At 45.8% G+C, this 18260-nt stretch overlaps 1 protein-coding gene and 1 long non-coding RNA gene across 6 annotated transcripts in view; one reads left to right on the top strand and one right to left on the bottom strand.

Annotated features, from left to right (window-relative positions):
• The window catches only part of Reep3 (receptor accessory protein 3), an 82460-nt gene that overhangs the window by 8654 nt on the left and 55546 nt on the right, over positions 1 to 18260 (bottom strand). For both annotated transcript variants that reach the window (XM_087597181.1, NM_001106386.2), the window contains exons 3-6: positions 18084 to 18160; positions 14654 to 14774; positions 13962 to 14075; positions 1875 to 2019 (exon numbers count right to left, since the gene is read on the bottom strand). In XM_087597181.1, coding sequence (XP_087453307.1) covers positions 1875 to 2019; positions 13962 to 14075; positions 14654 to 14774; positions 18084 to 18160 — 457 coding nt within the window. The remainder of the gene's footprint in view (positions 1 to 1874; positions 2020 to 13961; positions 14076 to 14653; positions 14775 to 18083; positions 18161 to 18260) is intronic.
• Positions 1853 to 6266, top strand: LOC147998606 (uncharacterized). 4 transcript variants are annotated; one of them, XR_015645185.1, is made up of 5 exons: positions 1897 to 2037; positions 3527 to 3671; positions 5242 to 5295; positions 5554 to 5669; positions 6121 to 6266. It is a non-coding gene; the product is annotated as an uncharacterized LOC147998606 (long non-coding RNA). The 4 variants fall into 4 exon arrangements; XR_015645188.1 differs by having other exon boundaries at positions 1926 to 2037; positions 5557 to 5669; XR_015645187.1 differs by lacking the exon at positions 3527 to 3671 and having other exon boundaries at positions 1853 to 2037; positions 5557 to 5669.

Here is an 18260-nt window from a genome sequence, read left to right as displayed (position 1 = left end):
CTTTCAGACAGCGGCCACCATTTTAAGCATTATTCGTTCTTGGAAGAAAGCGAAAGATTTAATTTTATACTTTTGATTACACATATGTACATGTATCTGTATGTGTATCTGTGTATGGGTGTGCAAGTGGTGCAGGTGCTCATTGAGGCCAGATGTGTTGGGTTCCCCTGGAGTTGGAGATAAGGCAACTGTGAATAATGCTGGAACTGAACTTGGGTTCTTTTCAAGAGCAGTGTGCACTCTTAGTCAATGAGCCGTCTGTCAAGCCCCAACCTTCACTTGATGAAGAGGAGCTTTTACTAGGTGTGGAAGCTAACGTCTGGGAATCTGAAGCAGGAGGATTGCCAAGAACTCAAGGCCAGCCTGGGCTACATCACAAAACTTGGTCTTTTAAAAAGAAAGACAAAGGGAAGGGCTACTACTTTTTTTTTTTAATGGCTATTGATTTTTAAAATTAGCTTGACTTATGAATATAACTTTTCAGTCTCTCTGTAATGAGAACTTATGTTTTTGAAAGGGTGATCAACAACAACAACAACAACGAAGTCCTCAGCATCTTAGTCTTCAGCCCGGACATGAATGAAGACTGTCAGACATAATGCAGGAAGGAGGGACTGCGCTTGTTTATGTGCAATGCTGCCAAGGCCACACCCGTTCATTAAGAGCACAAACACAGCAACTATGCCATGGGCCTCATTTCTGCAGAAGAGGCCTGCACACTAGCTCCTGAATTAGCGTGTGTCACCTCATACTTTTCTCACTGGACCAAGCTTACACTTTGGTTCTGAGTCATCATTCGTCATTTGCATAAGACGTCTCTCTGACCTGTGGGTGTCAGTCTACAACGGGGACAGAGAGTGCTGATGACCAGTCAGAACTAAAGCGGGGGGGAAAGGGGGGGTGAACTGGGAACCATATGCACAGCTCCTTCCTCAAAACTCAAAGATGCTTAAGAGGTGCCACTCTCAGCTGCAGGATTTTTTGTGGGCAGCAAAAAGCAAGTAGTGGTCTGGCTTAAGAGAAAATCAGAGAGGAGGGGCTACAGATAAAACTGTAGCTCAAAGACACACGCTTGGGCGGGGGATGCAGTTCAGCTGGTGGAGTGCTGGTCTAGCATCCACAGAACTCTGGGTTCCATCCCTGGTTCTGGATTATGCCAAGTGTGGTGCTGCACACTGGAGCTTAACACTTGGGAGGTAGGACCGAGAGTACCAGGAAGTTCTCAGTCACCCTTGGCCGGCATGGAAAACAGATGGACAACACAGCACATAATAAACCCCAAAACATACGCTTAAAATAGGTCAATTTTGCTGGGTGTGATAGCTCGCACCCGTAGTCTTAGCACTGGGAAGGTTGGGGCAGGAGGATTAAGAAACTGAAGACAAGCCAGGCAGTGACATCATGGTTATACGGCTCCATCATGGAGGCTGTGTTGTTTTATTGTGTGCACAGGTCCTAGGGGAAGGGGTGCATGGTTTCTGGTGTATGTGGAGGCCAGAAGGCTGACTTTCCTTCTTCCTTAGGACCCATTCACCCTGGTATGAGGGTGGGGGCAGTGGTGGTGCACATCCTCAATCCCAACACTTGGGGAAGCAGAGAAAGGTGGATCTTTAGGCTAGCCTGGTCTACAGAGCGAGTCCCAGGACAGACAGGGTTATGCAGAGAAGCCCTATCTCGAAAACCCAAAAACCAAAGACAGTTTCACCTATACATCAAGTCTGAAAGCCACCGCAGGCTGCACGATCCCCTTTGTCAACAAGAACGCTGACAAAGCTACGTGAGTTCCGTGTCCAGCCCCATGTAGTCTTTGGCATTCGTCCTGACCCTTAGCCCAGTTATGAAAGGCTCCCTTGCACCACGACAAGCAGGCGTACCTGGTGACTCAGTGGCTTGTTTGCCTTTCCTCTTTGCTTCTGGCAAAGTCTGGTAAGGTCTGTGTCCCACCGGCTCATCCCCCTGGATAGCTGTCAGATCGTGCATGCTGAAACTTCGCAAACGCTCCGTTATGGCTCCTTGGCTCTATTTAATAGAGACGTGGTAAGTTCTGAGAAAAAGATACTTTCGGACACTTAGTATATGCTTGCATTTATCATACAAGTTCTTCGCTGTGCAACACGGTAACATTCTGCTCAATAAATAACATCCCAGCAAATCTTCTATGGCAAATACCACACCTGGTCTATATATTCTCAACCCTACAGATTGTTTATGTTTTCTTTATGCTACTATCTAATATGAACGCTGATCCGTTTTGCCTTCTCATGCATTTCAAAGTATGCCATTACATTAATACATTTTTATTCTAAGCATTTTAGCATTATGCTAAAAAAACTAAGGTTTTTTTTAAAGTATAATGAGATTAACTTCAGAGAAAACAGCATACATAATTCTGAGTTATAGTTCAGTATTCTGGGTTAGTAAGAGTAAAAGGAAAGACACTGTTTTAGACAAGGCCATGTCAGGGACAGCAAGAGCTCTAACTAGAAGCAGGTAAAAAAGTTGGGAGCCAAAGAATTTTGCATATGCGGCCATCTTCAGACCAATAATCCAGCAAGACACGTTCATTACAGTTCACTTCGTTTTGTCTTTGTACAAGGTTTATTTTTATTTTATGTGCTTCCACATATGTACATGCACTAGGCATGGTGCAGGACCCTCAGAGGCCAGAAGAGGCTATCTGATTCCCAGGACCTGGAGGGACAGGCAGTGACCCACCATGTGGGTGTCAGGAAGTGAACCAGGTCCTCTGGAAGAACGGTTCATGTTCTTAATCACTGGGCGGGCTCTCCAGCTCCTATTTTTGTCTTACCAATAGGATAGGTACAGACAAACCTTTACATGTAGATTAAAATGAAATCAAATGAAAACTCAGCTCTTTTCTTGCACTAGCCACACCTGAGACCTTAAGGGCTGGCTGTGACTGCAGTGTTAACTGCATGGCCATCACAGAGACCATCCCAGTACAGCCATCACAGAGAACATCCCAGTACAGCCATCACAGAGAGCATCCCAGTACAGCCATCACAGAGAACATCCCAGTACAGCCATCACAGAGACCATCCCAGTACAGCCATCACAGAGAACATCCCAGTACAGCCATCACAGAGACCATCCCAGTACAGCCATCACAGAGAGCATCCCAGTACAGCCATCACAGAGAGCATCTTAGCCTGGCCATCACAGAGGGCATCACAGTACAGCCATCACAGTTAGCATCCCCACCACACACACAGCATTCGACAGTTCCCATCACCGCACTGCTTTCATGGGGACATTTATCCGGACCTTTAAGATATACCTCCCTAAACTATGAAGCTTTGTAAAAAGAAAAAAAAAATCTGAATTTACCCACTTTAAATCTGCATAGCATACGGATGATTCATTGTTTTATTTATAGCTAGACTAAAAATACTCTTCCCAAGGATCTTACACTGATTACTTCTCACGCATGTGAATTTATGATTGCCTCCACTTATAACATTGCCATGGAAACCCGTCCATAACGGTTCATCTCTAAACTTCCAAGTTAAAGGTGTTACAAACATTTGGGCATTTCTTTCCACTTGGATTCTACCCTGAAGAAATAGCTCTTCAATTCCCATGTCGCGATTCAGTATGGTTGGTTACCGAGAACTTGCTATGTCAAACCACAAGCCATTCCCACTCCCCAGGTAAGTATTATATTTCTACCACGAGTTCTGAGTTGAGAGAAGAATGTATAAAGTTGGGGCTGGGAGAGGAAGCTCGGTGTTTGTAGAGGACCCAGGTTCAATTCCCAGCACCCACATAGATCATCTGTAACTCCGTTTCCAGGGGATCTGATAACCCTCTTCTGACCTCCCTGGGCAGCAACCAAGCGTTCATATGGTGTATACACATACATAAAGGCAAAACGCTCTTATACAAAATAAATAAAATTATCTTAAAAAATAATCTTTAAAGTCTACTTCAAGAAAATAAGTAGGTTTCACACATTTAAAAGTTATTTTTTTGGAGCCTGATATGGTGGCCCATGCCCTTAATCCCAGCACTTGGGAGGCAGACTGGTGGATCTCTGAGTTCGCAGTCAGCCTGGTCTACATAATGAGACCCTGTCTCAAATAAATAAACACATAAACATTCTTTTGGGGACAATGAGATTGTCCAGTGGGTAAAGGTCCTTTCCAAGCAAACCCGGGAACTCGAGTTTGATCCCCAGAACCCACACGTAAAAAGGGAAGGGAAGAATCCACTCCACAAAGTTGTCCTCTGGTCCACATGTCTGCCCTCTAACGTGCATACGCAATAATCCTTTTAAAACGAATCTTGACAAATCAGTTTGACCGGATAGCGTTTACTTCTAACAAAGGTGGTAACAAGTCACTTCGGTGACACAGGGCAAGGACGTGGCTGTGCCCATCTCAAAGATGCCTTCCTTCCTCAGCACAGCCATTTTCTCTCCCTTTCTCTCTCTGTGAATCCTCTCAATAATTCATGGCTTTTCTCCTGTACTCACACACAAATGGCATGGAAGTCCACATAGTATGACTTGGGCCTTAAAATGTTTCTTCAAAGGCCTATGTCCCCAGCCTGTACTTGAAGGCAATCTTGGGACGAAGGTTCAAGCGACAGTGTCTACTGGTGACAGACTCAAACCTCTTCTAGCTTGTGAGTCAATATAAACATTCCTCGGGAAGCTGCTTAACTCGCTTTGTTACCAGAAGGTGCCCGTGTGGAGTACAATTTCTAAGATTTACTTTTTTCTTTTATGTGTATGGGTGCTTTATCTGAATGTTCACGCCATGCCCGAGGAGGACAGCAGGTGTATCGGAGCCCCGGGAATGGGGATTATAGACACCCATGGGTGAGCCACCATGTGGGTGCTGGGATGAAGCCTGGGGTCCTTAACACCTGAGCCACCTCTCCGGTCCCCTGAGTTCAATCTCTAGGGCTGCTTTTAATGACCTAAATGGGCCCCGAATAGTGACCAGATTAGTAGTTGTACACTATGGCACGCTGTGGTGCTTTTGACTGGTGCACTCAGTAGCTAACACCTCCCCAGTGAACCAGAGTACTGTCCCATGATGTATCTGCTCCAGGAGCAAGATGTTAAGAAATCAGAAGGCGGGGGTGGGGGAGTCTTAGGTTTCTGCTCTCCTACTGTGTCTAGAATGGTCTTATATCGAGCAGGTCATTAACAGGCAAACTAAGTATTTATTCCGTTTAATGCCAATCTTTTTTTCTCCTACAACCTGACCCAAGCCAGAGTGACCTGGGAAAAGGAATCTCAGTTAAGGAAACACCTCCATATTGCCGGTAGGCAGCTCAGTCGTGCACTTTCTTGATTAAAGACTAACATGGGAGGGACTGGCCCACTGTGGGTGGTGCTACCTTGGGCAGGTGGTCCCCGGTTGTATAAGCCAACGGGCTGAGCCAACAGTGGGAAGCAGGCCATAAGCAGCACCCCTCAATGGCCCCTGTTTCCGTGTTCCTTCCTGGAATTCCTGCCCTGACTTCCCCAGGCGATGGGCTGTGAGGCAATCCTCCCCTTGCTCACACTTCTTTTTATCACAGTAGAAACTTATCAGCTGCGGTTGCTGAAGAGTTCTTGGCAGACAGCGGTGTGTCTCAGTGTGAACAATGGAGTCTCCCAGGCGTCTCAGTGGAGCACCGCGCTCACCTACGAGGAGGTAGCCGCAGGCCCAACTCTGGTATCTGCAGACTCATTTAAGGCCTGGGTCCTAATCTAGCTCTTGAGTTACTGACCCTACAATTATCAATACCTACACTTTATCAACACCATCTAGGCTTCCAGGAAGTTAAATTACAGTACAGAAAAGGCAGGAAGTGGGGCTAAGGGCGTAGCTCAGTCCGTGAAGAGTGCTTACACAGCATGAGCATGCAGGAAGCCCTGGGCTCCGTTCCCAACCCCGAATAAAAGGGCCTGATGGCTCCCGGCCTACCAAGCCAGCAGTCAGGACATGAGGCAGGAGGTTCTGAAGTTTAAAGCCGGCCTCATCTACAAAGTGATCTTGAGGCCAGCCTGGGATACCTTGGGAGTAGTCTTTGGGGAAAAAGAGGATGGAGAAGAAAAAGAAAAGAAAAAAGGGGATATAAATTGTTTTTGTTTGTTTGCTTTAGGCCATCGGAAGACCCAACAGTTCTTACTACATTAGAAAATCGGATTTCCCGCTGTAGAGTCGTTTTTCTTTTCAATGAGACCAAAACACAGGCAAATGAGGACAGAGAAAAATAAAAGTAGCACCGTGAAGCTAAAAAGCATTCAATATATCGGAATTATTCAATGTAACTGTTTCAGGGGAGAGGTGTCTTTACAAAAGTATCATGTCCAAAGGCCAATTTGTCCCCTCTAGGGTCTACCAACAGCACAAAAGTCCTTAGTGTAGGAGTTACGCTTGCCACTCGATGTGTAGTGGCTACCCCTTCCCTGTCCCGGAGTCCCAATCACAGCCAAAAAGTGGCTTCGAGTCCACAGTATGCGGGAAAATACGCAAAAATGAAGACAGCACACTGGTCAGGCAGATGGGATGCATGACTGAATTTCCTTCCTTTAAACTATTTCTTCAGTTATGAATTAGTCAGTTTGTTTAATAAAGGTTTAAAAACCAGTTTTAAAAAATTAGTTTTAAAATTAGCTTACCAAGTAATAGGAGTTTGTTATTTCTATACAGTTTTCTCCTGACCTGTCCTTCTCACCCTGGCTTAATGAGGTTCTGGTTATAATAACGTGTTACACCGTAACGATTTCTGCTCATTTTGGTTTTTGTATCTAACGGTTTACTCTTATCAATAGAAAACTCAGCACCATGAGTGGGGAAGCTCTTAATCCCAGCACCGGGGAGACAGGTAGGCCAGCCAGGGCTATGTTACCTCAAAAATAAAGTTAAAAGAAGAAAAAGGAAGGGAAAGAAAAATAGTTTCTTTGCTGGCTCTTAAAAAGGTTTACAATTACTTTGTTAAAAGCGTGCTGCTGCCTGGGGGTGGGTTGCGGTCGGTATTGTGCATGTGTGTGTTGGTGCCTCCAGAAGCCAGAGGTTGAAGGCTGTTAAGAGTATGGTGCTACTAATTAAACTCTTGGTCCTCTGCAGGGGAGAGTAAGCCGTCTCTGTAGCCCAGGGTCTCTGTTTTGAGAGCAAATTAAGATATTCTAATCATTTGTCAGATATATCTGCTTTTCTTAAACTAAATACTATACCTCCCCCTTCTATTTGGCTTGTGCAATGTTAAACAAAGAAAGTCAAGGCTACTCTGAAGGGGGGGGGGGTCAGCATGGAAACAGCTTGCCAGTCAATTTGGGGGAAGGTGTCACCATCCACGCACGAGGTAACTGCACACTCTAGCAATATGAGCTAAAATACTTTAGTTCTTTTTCACCTCAGAACTATAATGTATAGATGTATGCCAGCTCACAACTGAAATACCAGTCCTCTCAAGCTGAAGCAGGAGGGTCCTAAGTTCTAGGCTACAAAGTGAGTATTCTATTGTCTGTGCTTTTCCACTCAGTTACGATAGCTATTCAGTTCTACTTCTCATTATCTGTGGTGTTTATAGCTGTGAAGTTTAGTTCTCATTATTTGGGGAAACCTCCCCTCCTCTGGACAATCAGAAACTTACCTAAGTCCAGGAACGGACCCAAGTGTGTTCACATAGGGTGAACCATACATATCTTAGTGTTCTGAAGATGAGAGCCATGTATATTTGTTGAGGAATAGTCACTCCAGAGAGACAAAATTCTTAGGCACATGGGTATGCTTTTTAATTTACTTTCTTTCTGGAATCATCGCCCCTTTGAAGCAGGGTCTGTCAGCCTTAACACCACTGTCTTTTTGGGCTGAAAGGTCTTTGCAGTGTTTCTGCCCTGTAGGACAGCAAGCTATATCTCTGGCCTCTGCTAAGGAGGCGCCAGGAGTGGCTCCTTGTGATCTGTGATGGCAGAAAATGTCCCATGGTGGTGTTGGTGGGGGCACACCATGTCCAGTTGAGAGCTACCATTCTGGAGATATAGTGGGTTTTAGAGATTAGATGTCAACCCCTTTATAGGTGAGAAGAATATTTAATCCTTAAAGCAGTATAGATGATTTGCCTACAGTCTGTGGCCGTTAAGTGATGGAATCCAAACTTAAGAAAAAAAAAATCCAGAACAAGATCGAGCGTTCTGGAATTCAGTGTCTGTTACACCAATCTGTTCTGTGGACTATAGGAAAGTAGGCTGAATTTTATTTCCCCCCCACAGAAAAGAGGATAAGACTCAATAAAGGAATAATTTCAAAATCCTTTCACGGGGTTGGGAATTTAGCTCAGTGGTAGAGCGCTTGCCTAGCATGCGCAAGGCCCTGAGTTCGGTCCCCAGCTCCGAAAAAACAAACAAACAAACAAACAAACAAACAAACAAACAAAATCCTTTCACAATCAGAAAGTCATTAAAACAGATAGCAAGAGGTCAGGAAATTGAAGCTAATGGCGGTGGTTTAAAAAGCCAATTAGATTTCAGCCATTTTACTGAAGAGCTCTAATTCATATATAAAAAAAAACCCAGGGGGTGGTCGATTAGAGAGGCGTGACAAGAGGACGCCAGAGCGAATCCTGGGCTGGCCAAAGGGGCCATCACGTCTGCTCTTCACCTGCCCTTCATTGCAGGGACCGTGCTCAGCCACATCAATGCCACCCGCGTCTCCCACGCGGCAGTGGGGCCGTTGAACGTCCTCAGCAGAATCCTTGAAGGTCCTTCACGTATTTGTGCTTTGCTCAGCCAAAATAAACTTGTGCACCGACCTTGTGAACAGATGCTTGGTAATGAGGCCACGGGACTGAATAACATTTCCAGAAAACCGCTTTACGGTGTAATAAATGTTCTGATTAGATTCCTGTTTTCTTTTTGGACACGCTCAGGTGATTCGAGCTGGGGATCCTGGGGAGGAGGTGACTGTTCTCTAAATATCCTACGAAGAGTGCAAGAGCTCTTACCTTAAAAGATTTTTCTAACTACATGTTATTTAAAAAAAAAATAAGAACAAATATTGCCATTGTTTTTCTTCCAGTTTCTCCTTAATTCTGACCTATTTCTTAGTTTGGCTCCAATTTACTTGAATATGAAATATCTGCTTCAGTAAGTTCTTTTGTAATAAGACACACCACACACACACACACACACACACACACACACACACACACACACACACACACACACACACAATGTCTCCACAGCTGAGACTAATTCCAGCCACAGTAATATAAGCACAGTATAACCTGAGGCAACAGTGCTAGCATTACGTAGTACTCAACATTGTTACTATTTTTAACAGACACAACAGAATTAATCAAGTGTCCGGCACTCCTGGAGTCATCATGAGAACATGACATCACCCCGTCCACTGATTCGTTTTGATTAAAGACCCACAGCACCACCAGCAATAGGGAAGTGGACTTCAGTGGTGGGCTTGTTTCCCAGTACTGACTCTGATACTTCTGCAGTCTCTGTTTCCTGCCTGGGAGGTAGAGAGGTGATTTTGAGTTACAAGTAAAACCCATGATTCACAAAGGAGGAAGCAGATGAAGGACTATCTTTCGGGACAATTTTTTTTTAATAGAAAAGTCTCTCTGTGAGATATTATTATTTAATAACGGAGGGTCTTAACAGACGAAAGACAGGTTAAATATTTCAGTTAGCGGTCCAGACACGGGCTACAGGCAGGCAGTAAGCAGCTAGTGAGGCCACAGAGTCAAACTGTCCCCCTTTTTTTGCTGCTGAATCAGCTCCTGTCTTCGAGTGGACATTAAACAGAGAGATGTTCAATGTGCGACATATAGGCTGGGAGGATCGTAAACACTGGTGAATGCAAAATGCCAGGTGGAACGAGGGAATGAGAATACAGTAACACCACAAGGCTGCTGACTTCCCATGAAGCAGTGACAGGATTAGTGAACACCCGTCAAGATAGCGTCAATGCCCTGCAAAGCAGCTATACCATATAATGTGCCTCAGGAGCCAAAGAGAGGGCTCAGTGGTTAGGAACACTTGCTGTTCCTACAGAAGACATGGGTTCGGTTCCCAGCGCCCATAGCGTTTACAACCAATCTCTAACTCTAGCCGCAGGGGATCTGACCCCTGCTCCTGTCCTCTGTGGACACCAGGCACAAGCATAGTGCACACGCTTACAAGGAGCAAACACACTAGAAAGGATTCCTAAGTGTCAAACTGAGAACCTCTGGGATTTCTATGTAAATATTTACTAAAACAATGGCCTCATCTGTGCTCTTGAAGCACACTTAAAGTTGAAATTGAGTCTGCGGTTCTCTACACAGGATCCTGTTGAAGCTTTTAGATGAGACAAGTCCAGAAACGTCCTTGAGGTATAAATAAATATAACATGTGGCCTACAAGTAGCTCCACGCTAAGCTTAAAGGGGAAGCAACAAGCCACTTGCGATCACACCCCGAAGGTGAACTCACTACTCTAAACTCGCTGACTTGTGTTACAAGAGTTCAAGTTCAATCTCCTTCCTCTCTTCCTCCTCCCAGTTTCTCAGCACAGCAAGACCACAGTGGTTAAATCCTTTATCTGTGTTCTTCTTACAGCTGATGGGTCAGGTCCCATCGCTGGACTTTGCTTCTAATATAATTTATGCTGCTTCGTCCCATGGAGTTGATAATTGCCTTTTTGGTTTCCATTTGCTTAGCTGACCTACTGTGCACATAGTCCCTAATACACACACACACACACACACACACACACACACACACACACACACACACACATGGTGCTCAGGGGGACTCAAGGCTGCTCCGGCACACGCTGTCTGTACTACCCTGCGAGTTCTTTGGTGGGTCACACCATATGCACGACAAGGACAAGTATCACCTGTGCACAGCATCAAGCCTGCTTAAGTCTCTCCTCTATGCGTCAATTCTGTACTTCCTCCAGAAGCATCTCTCTTGACACTTTGGATCCACAGAATCCATTTCTGACTGTCTACACTTAGACTTGATGCACACTGTCCTTCTGGGGCATTCCGTCATTTCCCTTCTGTGCTGGATAACCTATTTCCCAGATCCCACTGGTTCACTTCCCCCACCCCCTCTTTAGCAATGTCAGAACACACCCACCCCGACAAAGAACGTGCAGTTGGTGCACGTTGTAAGTTTGCTTGCGTAATTTTTTTTTAAAAAGATTTATTTATTTATTATATATAAGTACACTGTAGCTGTCTTCAGATACACCAGAAGAGGGAATCGGATCTCTTTACAGATGGTTGTGAGCCACCATGTGGTTGCTGGGAATTGAACTCATGACCTCTGAAAGAGCAGTCGGGTGCTCTTAACCGCTGAGCCATCTCTCCAGCCCGCTTGCGTAATTTAAAAAGAAATGTATTCTTTTTTTTTTTTCCTTTTCTTTTTTTAGGAGCTGGGGATCGAACCCAGGGCCTTGCGCTTGCTAGGCAAGCGCTCTACCACTGAGCTAAATCCCCAACCCCCAAGAAATGTATTCTTTTTCAATTATTCTAAGTTCAGACCTGATTGCCAGGCTTATAGAATGGAGCTACATGATGGAATCGTGGGTGATGTCATCGTGGGTGATGTCACTGTGGGTGACGTCATCGGGGTGACCACACTGGCTTCATGATTCCCCTGTCATTAATTAGAAATTTACTGCTTTTCTGATGCCAGGTCAGTTGAACACGATGTGCTTTTAATGTCTGAAATCTGTGAATTCTGGCTTCCCTGTTGGTGTTTGGAGGTGGAGTTTGGATGGGGGTGGCAGTGGCCCTGTTTCTAGACAGTCATTCTTCCCCTGTAGTGCTAGGTGATATAAGGGCCCTTTGATCCACAGGCTCACTGCCCTCAACGCACTGTGTGATTTATTTTTCTGTGATGCTCACACCAGCCTGCTCCTGTCACAAGGTCTAACTGTGAAGGATGATTTCCTGGGTCGTCTTTTTGGCGGATGTGTGATCAGCAATGCATTTTCATTAAGTGAGAACAAAAACCAATAAACTTCAAGAAGCTCAACATGTTGCTGTTTTAGTGTCTACCCATGTTAAAGAAAGAAAACTCCCTTGTAAGCCCAGCCAGAGGAAAACTATACGCTAGTAAGCATTGCAACATATGCCTTTAATCAACAGCCATCATCAATGCAGCTATCTACATATGTCCTGGTAATGAATCTGCACTTAGCCCTCCCTATGATGCTGTAAGGAACAGCATGTGGACTTCCCACGGTTTGACTGTGCTTGTGCTGATAGGTGAGCCAAAGGTCTCTGCCCTCAGGTAACATCACTCTTTCATCGCTGGGATTCTGGGAAATCTCTGCTCAACTGAACTTTATCTTTCCATTGCATAGGCGAGTTAGCAAGAGACTGACTGGAGCAGTAGAGACGGCTCAGGAGTTAAGAGCACTTGCTGCTGCTCTTGTAGACGACCCAGTTTCAGTCCCCAGCATCCACAGTGGGAGGCCCACAACTGTCTGTGAGTCTAGCTCCAGGGAGTCTGTGCTTCTGGTCTTGATTGGGACCGGTGCTCAGATACATACACAAATACACACACAAAGACATACACACACACACAGACACACACACACACACACACACACACACAAGCCTATAGTCTCCATAGGTACCTGCACTGACATACACACCCATACAAACACAGACATACACAGATGCACACATAAGATTCTGCTCTCCATGGGTACCTGCAAGCACATGCATGCACTCACATGCATACACACACAAACAGATACAGACACACAAACAGACACAGACAAGCTTCTAGTCTCTATGAGCACCTGCGCTTACATGCATACCCACACAAATACAGTCACATACAGTCACATTCACATACATACATACATACAAATGCACAGACATACAGACACACACACACACAAACACATACACACAGACAAGCTTCTGGTCTCCAAGCATACTCACACAAACACAGACACACAGACACACAGACACACAGACACACTTAAAATAAAAATAAATCTTAAAACAATAAGAAACAACAAAAGAGCTTGGCCAGCAAGCAGAATGCTAATACCCCATCTTATTTTCTATTAGCAAACTACTTGCATGGCTTTACGAGTCCCTGGTTCCCATTATGAACAAGTACTGTGCCATCATGTACTCCCACAGACATGTGACCCTCATACCTTTCTTTTAGACACAAAGCTCCTAAGGTACACACAAATTAGCAAACCGCTTATGGTAAATTCAAAGGTCATAGCCAGTGCTGTGAAGTCTGTTCTTTTTTCTTTTTCTCATACACCACACACTAAAATCAGTTATTGAAAATAACTGAAAATAAGCCACGCCAATTACTTCATGCAAAGAAAGCTGAAAGCCAGAAGGATGGTTTCCAGAGAAGGTTACTTGGCTTGAACGAAGAGCTACGGCATTAGTGACGCGCCGAGTCAAACCCGGTTCTAAGGACACGCTTTTCACACGCTTTATTTTGAAATAATCAGTTACCTCAAATTGCTTGAAGTAGAGGTGCAGAAGTAAGCCAGAAATCCTAGCAAGGCAGTGCCAGAGAGAGAATGAGAGAGAGAGAGAGAGAGAGAGAGAGAGAGAGAGAGAGAGAGGGAGGGAGGGAGAGGAGGTGGGGAGAGGGAGGGGGGGAGAGAGAAACATCAAAGATACAGAGAAAAGACTGGCCATCTTTACTTAAGGTGATTTATCATTTATCGAAACTATTCAGGGTTAAAAGGGGGAGCTTTGTGCCCCAAAATGACATTTGCGTATGTTTTATTAGCTACCTCTAATTTCATAATCAATTAAGAGTTTTGGATAGAAAATGAAGTATTAAAATATCATTAACATTACCTACTTAGAATATTTATTCCAGTATTAGAATATAAAATGAAATTCTGTCACAACTCTGTATGATCTAAAACGAAACTAGCTGCCTCACTGCACCTGCTGACGAGAAGACCCTGGCTAAACAGACAGAGGGAAACTTACCTTCACTGCTGCGGTGACGGCAGCTGCAGCTGCCAAATTCAAACCTTGCCGTCCGAAATTCACCATTGTCTCATAGCCTCTTTCTTTGGCTTGGACAATATAATCATCAATTTCCTGGTGGCAGAAAAATTAACAGAAAAATCAGGTGTGGTAGCATACCCCTAAAATCCCTGGAGGGAGCTAGGGGCAGTCAGAGCAGAAGTTCAAGGTTATCGTCAGCTACATCGTAAGTTCCAAGCCAGCCTGGGCTACAGGAAGCCCTGAGGAAAACAATAAATTAAGCTGGGTATGGTAGTGCATGCCTAAATCCCAGCACTGTGGACAGGCAGATCTTTGTTAAGCTTCAGGCTAGCCTGGTCTATATAGGGTGTTCCAGACCAGCCAGGACAATAGAGTAAGATCCTGTCTTAAAAATAAAAACTGGCAAAGAGTAACAACAACACACCAATAGATGTTAGTTCATTCAGGTTTTATAGTGAGACAGGGTCTTACTATATACTCCTGGCTGGCCTGGAACTGGATATATAGATCAGGCTAGCCTCCAACTCAGGGATCTTTCTGCTTCTGCCTCCCGAGGAGTGGTCTGCCTCTCCCTGTTGGTTTTATTTAGAATAATGTTAAGAGGCCTCTGGCCATTAACACGTTCTGACACACACTACTTAGATGGTTCAGAAGTAACTGGTACGCCTTACCCTTTCCTTCGATGACAGCAGGGGATGAAGGAACTTTCTGTAAATTAAACTCGCCCCTCTAGTGTAGGGTGACAGCAGCCAAATGACAAAGGCGATCTTCAGCTCATAGTACAGGGGAAACCTGGTATGAAGGAACAAAACAAAGATGCAAATGCTGGTAAGCAAAATAACAAGTCTCAAGGAAATTGTAAAGCCTGTTTCCACATGAAGTTGCTGACCAGGAAAACAGGAACATGTGTGTGCACGCGTGTGTGTGTCTGTGTGTGTGTACATATATTGGAATTTACCGATGCCTTCATGTCATTCAGTCATAGATAAGTTGACAAAAGAACCCAGCCACCCTTGCAGACATTTGCTAGGGACAGTACCTATACTAACTACAGAGACCCAGAAAGGACAAACTTCCATCTAGACACTGTGGCTAGGGACAGTCCCAGAAGCACGTGACAGGCCCCACCAACCCAGGGGACAACTCTGTCTGTCCCAGGTGCACGTTCCCTTAGCTTTCTCAGAACTCCCCGGCAATTCTCTCTCCAATTGCTGATGGTGAGTGTGGGAATTCCCGCCGAGGGAGACTGGAAGCCAGCTGAGTGCCTTTCTTTCCTGAGTGTGGAATTGCTTCCCCAGCCCTGCATCATGCGAACTGACTGGCTAGCACGAGTGAACGTGACAGAGTTGACATAAATCTTAACTGCTCTCTGACACTCTTCCAATTCCCCCAACCTCTTGCTTTAAGCTTCTCCCATGGGAAATTCTTCCTTCTTCTGCCTTGGTCTGAAGCTGACTGGAGCCGAGCCCAGCACGGCTGCAAACACCCGCCTCGAGGCCACTTACGGAAGACATTGATGCCTGCCACCACCATTCTAACCCACACTGCTCTGCAGGGCTGCCTGCTGCCACAGAGAGCTAAGTCATACAGTGTGAGAGAATTACAAGGCACCAGGATACAAAGAGCCCCAGGTCTGAGTTCCTGTGGTAAGGCAGATAGACAGGGGGTCAGTGAGGAGTCACCGCTGCAGCCAGCAAAGAGTGTCTACCGCAGTGCCCTTTATCGAGGGCATGGACTCTCACAACCGGAAAACACAGAACAAAACCCTACAGTTGTGTGTGCGCATGCAAGTGTGTATGACATATGTCTGGTGTGAGCCCCCGAGGCACATGTGTGGAGGTCAGAGGAGAACTTTCAGGAGTCAGTTCTTTCCATCCAGATTGGACTCTGGTTGTAAGACTTTGTGGCAGGCGTCGTCTGAGAATAAACCATCTGGCCATACCAACTCTTAACATTCAACACTTTCTATATTTTCCAATAAGGCATATAAGCTATATTTGAAATTAGAAAAAAAAAAGTCTTAAAAAAATGAAGCCATTTCTCCAGCCTCAAGAGGAACATTTCAAAAAGAAAAATGGAGGAGGGTGGAGTCTGGCTCTAAGAATATGCTAAGCATGTGGGAAGTCCTGGGTGAGGTGGTGGAGGGGAGGGAGGGAGGGAGGGAGGGAGGGAGGGAGGGAGGGAGGGAGGGAGGGAGGGAGGGAGAGAGAGGAGGAAGGTAAGGAGAGGGAAGAGGGGGAGAGAGAGAGAGGAAGGAGCAGGGAGAGAGAAGGAGAAGGGGAGAGAGGAAAAGGGTAGGGAGGAAGAAGAGAGGGAGACAGAGGTGGAAGGGAGGGAGGGAGAGAAAAGAGAGAGAGGTAGGTGGGGTGGGTAGTGGATTTGCACTAACTCATAAACGAGGACAGGTTAAGAATGTTTAACTCTGGTCAGGGGTGGTAAGACCTGCATTTATTTAATCTCAGTAACTCAGGACTCAGAGGCAGGCAGACTTCTGTGACTTCAAGGCTACCCCGGCAATTCCAGGAGACCTTGTTTGAGGGAAAAAAACCAAAAAACATTGAAGCCTGATGATAGATACTTTTCCTCTAGGTGACAACATGGTGCAATATTCTATGAGGATATGAGACCAGAAATTAGGTAAAGCAGATATAGGTAGGAACAGAGAGGGACCACTGAGTTCAAGTGATTACCTATAAGTACTACAGTTTGATGTCTGTCTGTCTGTCACTCATCCTTCCTTCCTTCCATCAATCTGTCCACCCATCCACCCACCCATCCATCCATCCACCCACCCATCCATCCACCCATCCATCCATTCACCATCCATCCATCCATCCATCCATCCATCCATCTGCATGTAGTAGCCAAGGTAAAGAAAAGATAGCTTGGTTAATTTCAGCTCCGGTCTATGATACACGGGAAGTGGAAACACTGGCAAAGTCTCTGGTTTTCATTTTTAAAAAGGAGACTTGTAGTGAGGATTTTGGTTCCTTAAAACACACACACACACACACACAGAGAAATATTATAAGAAATGTCTTCATTTTAATCCCAGGCGTGGGGGACACAGGGCTGCTTCAGACTGTCCACAGCAGCTGACTAGGACTTGCCCCGGGCTCCAGCAGGGGCGTGATATGGCCAGCTGCAGAGAGTTTCTGCGATTTTGTGACATGTGGACTTCTGGGGACTTTCAGAGGGTGTATAAATGCTAGCGCCCTGAGCGGGATGGGGTCTGTTGGCTGGTTGATGTTGGTCTCGGTTTGTTAAGTAGTCGTGTGAAAAGAAGGAAGAAATTAGATATGGGATGACATAGCTCAAACTTGCCCCGGAAGAACTCAAGGCCCCTAATCAACAGGAAGTATTCTAGTGATAACGTCGTTCCCTTTCCCCCTCTACCTCCTTTGCTCTCCTATCTAATGTTAGGGGCCTGAAAGGGTTAAAATAAAGGGTGGAGAAGCGTGGAAGAGAGAAGAACCTACAAAGTAGCCAAAGCCATGCTCCAGAGTCTTCTCTACTGGTGTGGCCGGACACGAAGGTGCTCTGAAACATTATGTGAGATTGGAGTCCTACAGTGTGGGTCCTGCATAAACTGTCAACTCAATGAGGGAAGGAACATGTTGTAATTATGTCTCCTGTTGCTTGGATGGAGCCGCCAGGGAGCTGCGGGAGTGGGTGGGTGTCCCCGTGGCTGCTGACGCGCTGCCTCCATGTTCGTGCCTGGAGCTTTAGGGCTAGGCAGGGAGGGAGGGCTACGACCAGATGCTGCGGATTGGAGAAGAGTCATTTCGGAAGCCCTCGAGAAAAACAGTCTGAAGTCATGAGTGTGGAAGGCAGATGACGACAGACAGCCAGGCTCTCTATTTTGAGACGCGGGTGGGAGTGGGAGGTGGGCGGGGATTAGCACAGTGAGCTGCCTTTGTGAGGGCGGGCTCCACAGAGAGCACTGTTGTCGCGGGGAAAACCGAGGAAGAAAAAGATGCTGGATAATTAAGTTGCTGGACCTCTTTTTCACGGGGGTTGGGGATAGAGTGGGAAGCAAGACTGGGATAAGAACGTGGGACACCTGAACGCACCTGAGTCCCTTGGAGCTGTGGAACTTACCATGCAAGTGTCTGGTCGGCCACCGTTTCAATGACAGTGTAGAGGGCAAAGACTATCCAGTACATCATCCAGCGGACCTAGAAGTCATAAAGACACCCATGAAAGAATCGGCTAGGATCACTGCAGGGCCTCCCACCCAAATCCCAGCATCGGGTACGCTCAGGCAGGAGGAGGATT

This window comes from Rattus norvegicus, chromosome 20 (genome assembly GCF_021556685.1).
Source record: "Rattus norvegicus strain SHRSP/BbbUtx chromosome 20, alternate assembly SHRSP_T2T, whole genome shotgun sequence".
NCBI classification, from domain to species: Eukaryota; Metazoa; Chordata; class Mammalia; order Rodentia; family Muridae; genus Rattus; species Rattus norvegicus.
The sequence above is the reverse complement of the archived record's forward strand: the minus strand, read 5'-3'. Positions and strand labels throughout refer to the sequence as shown.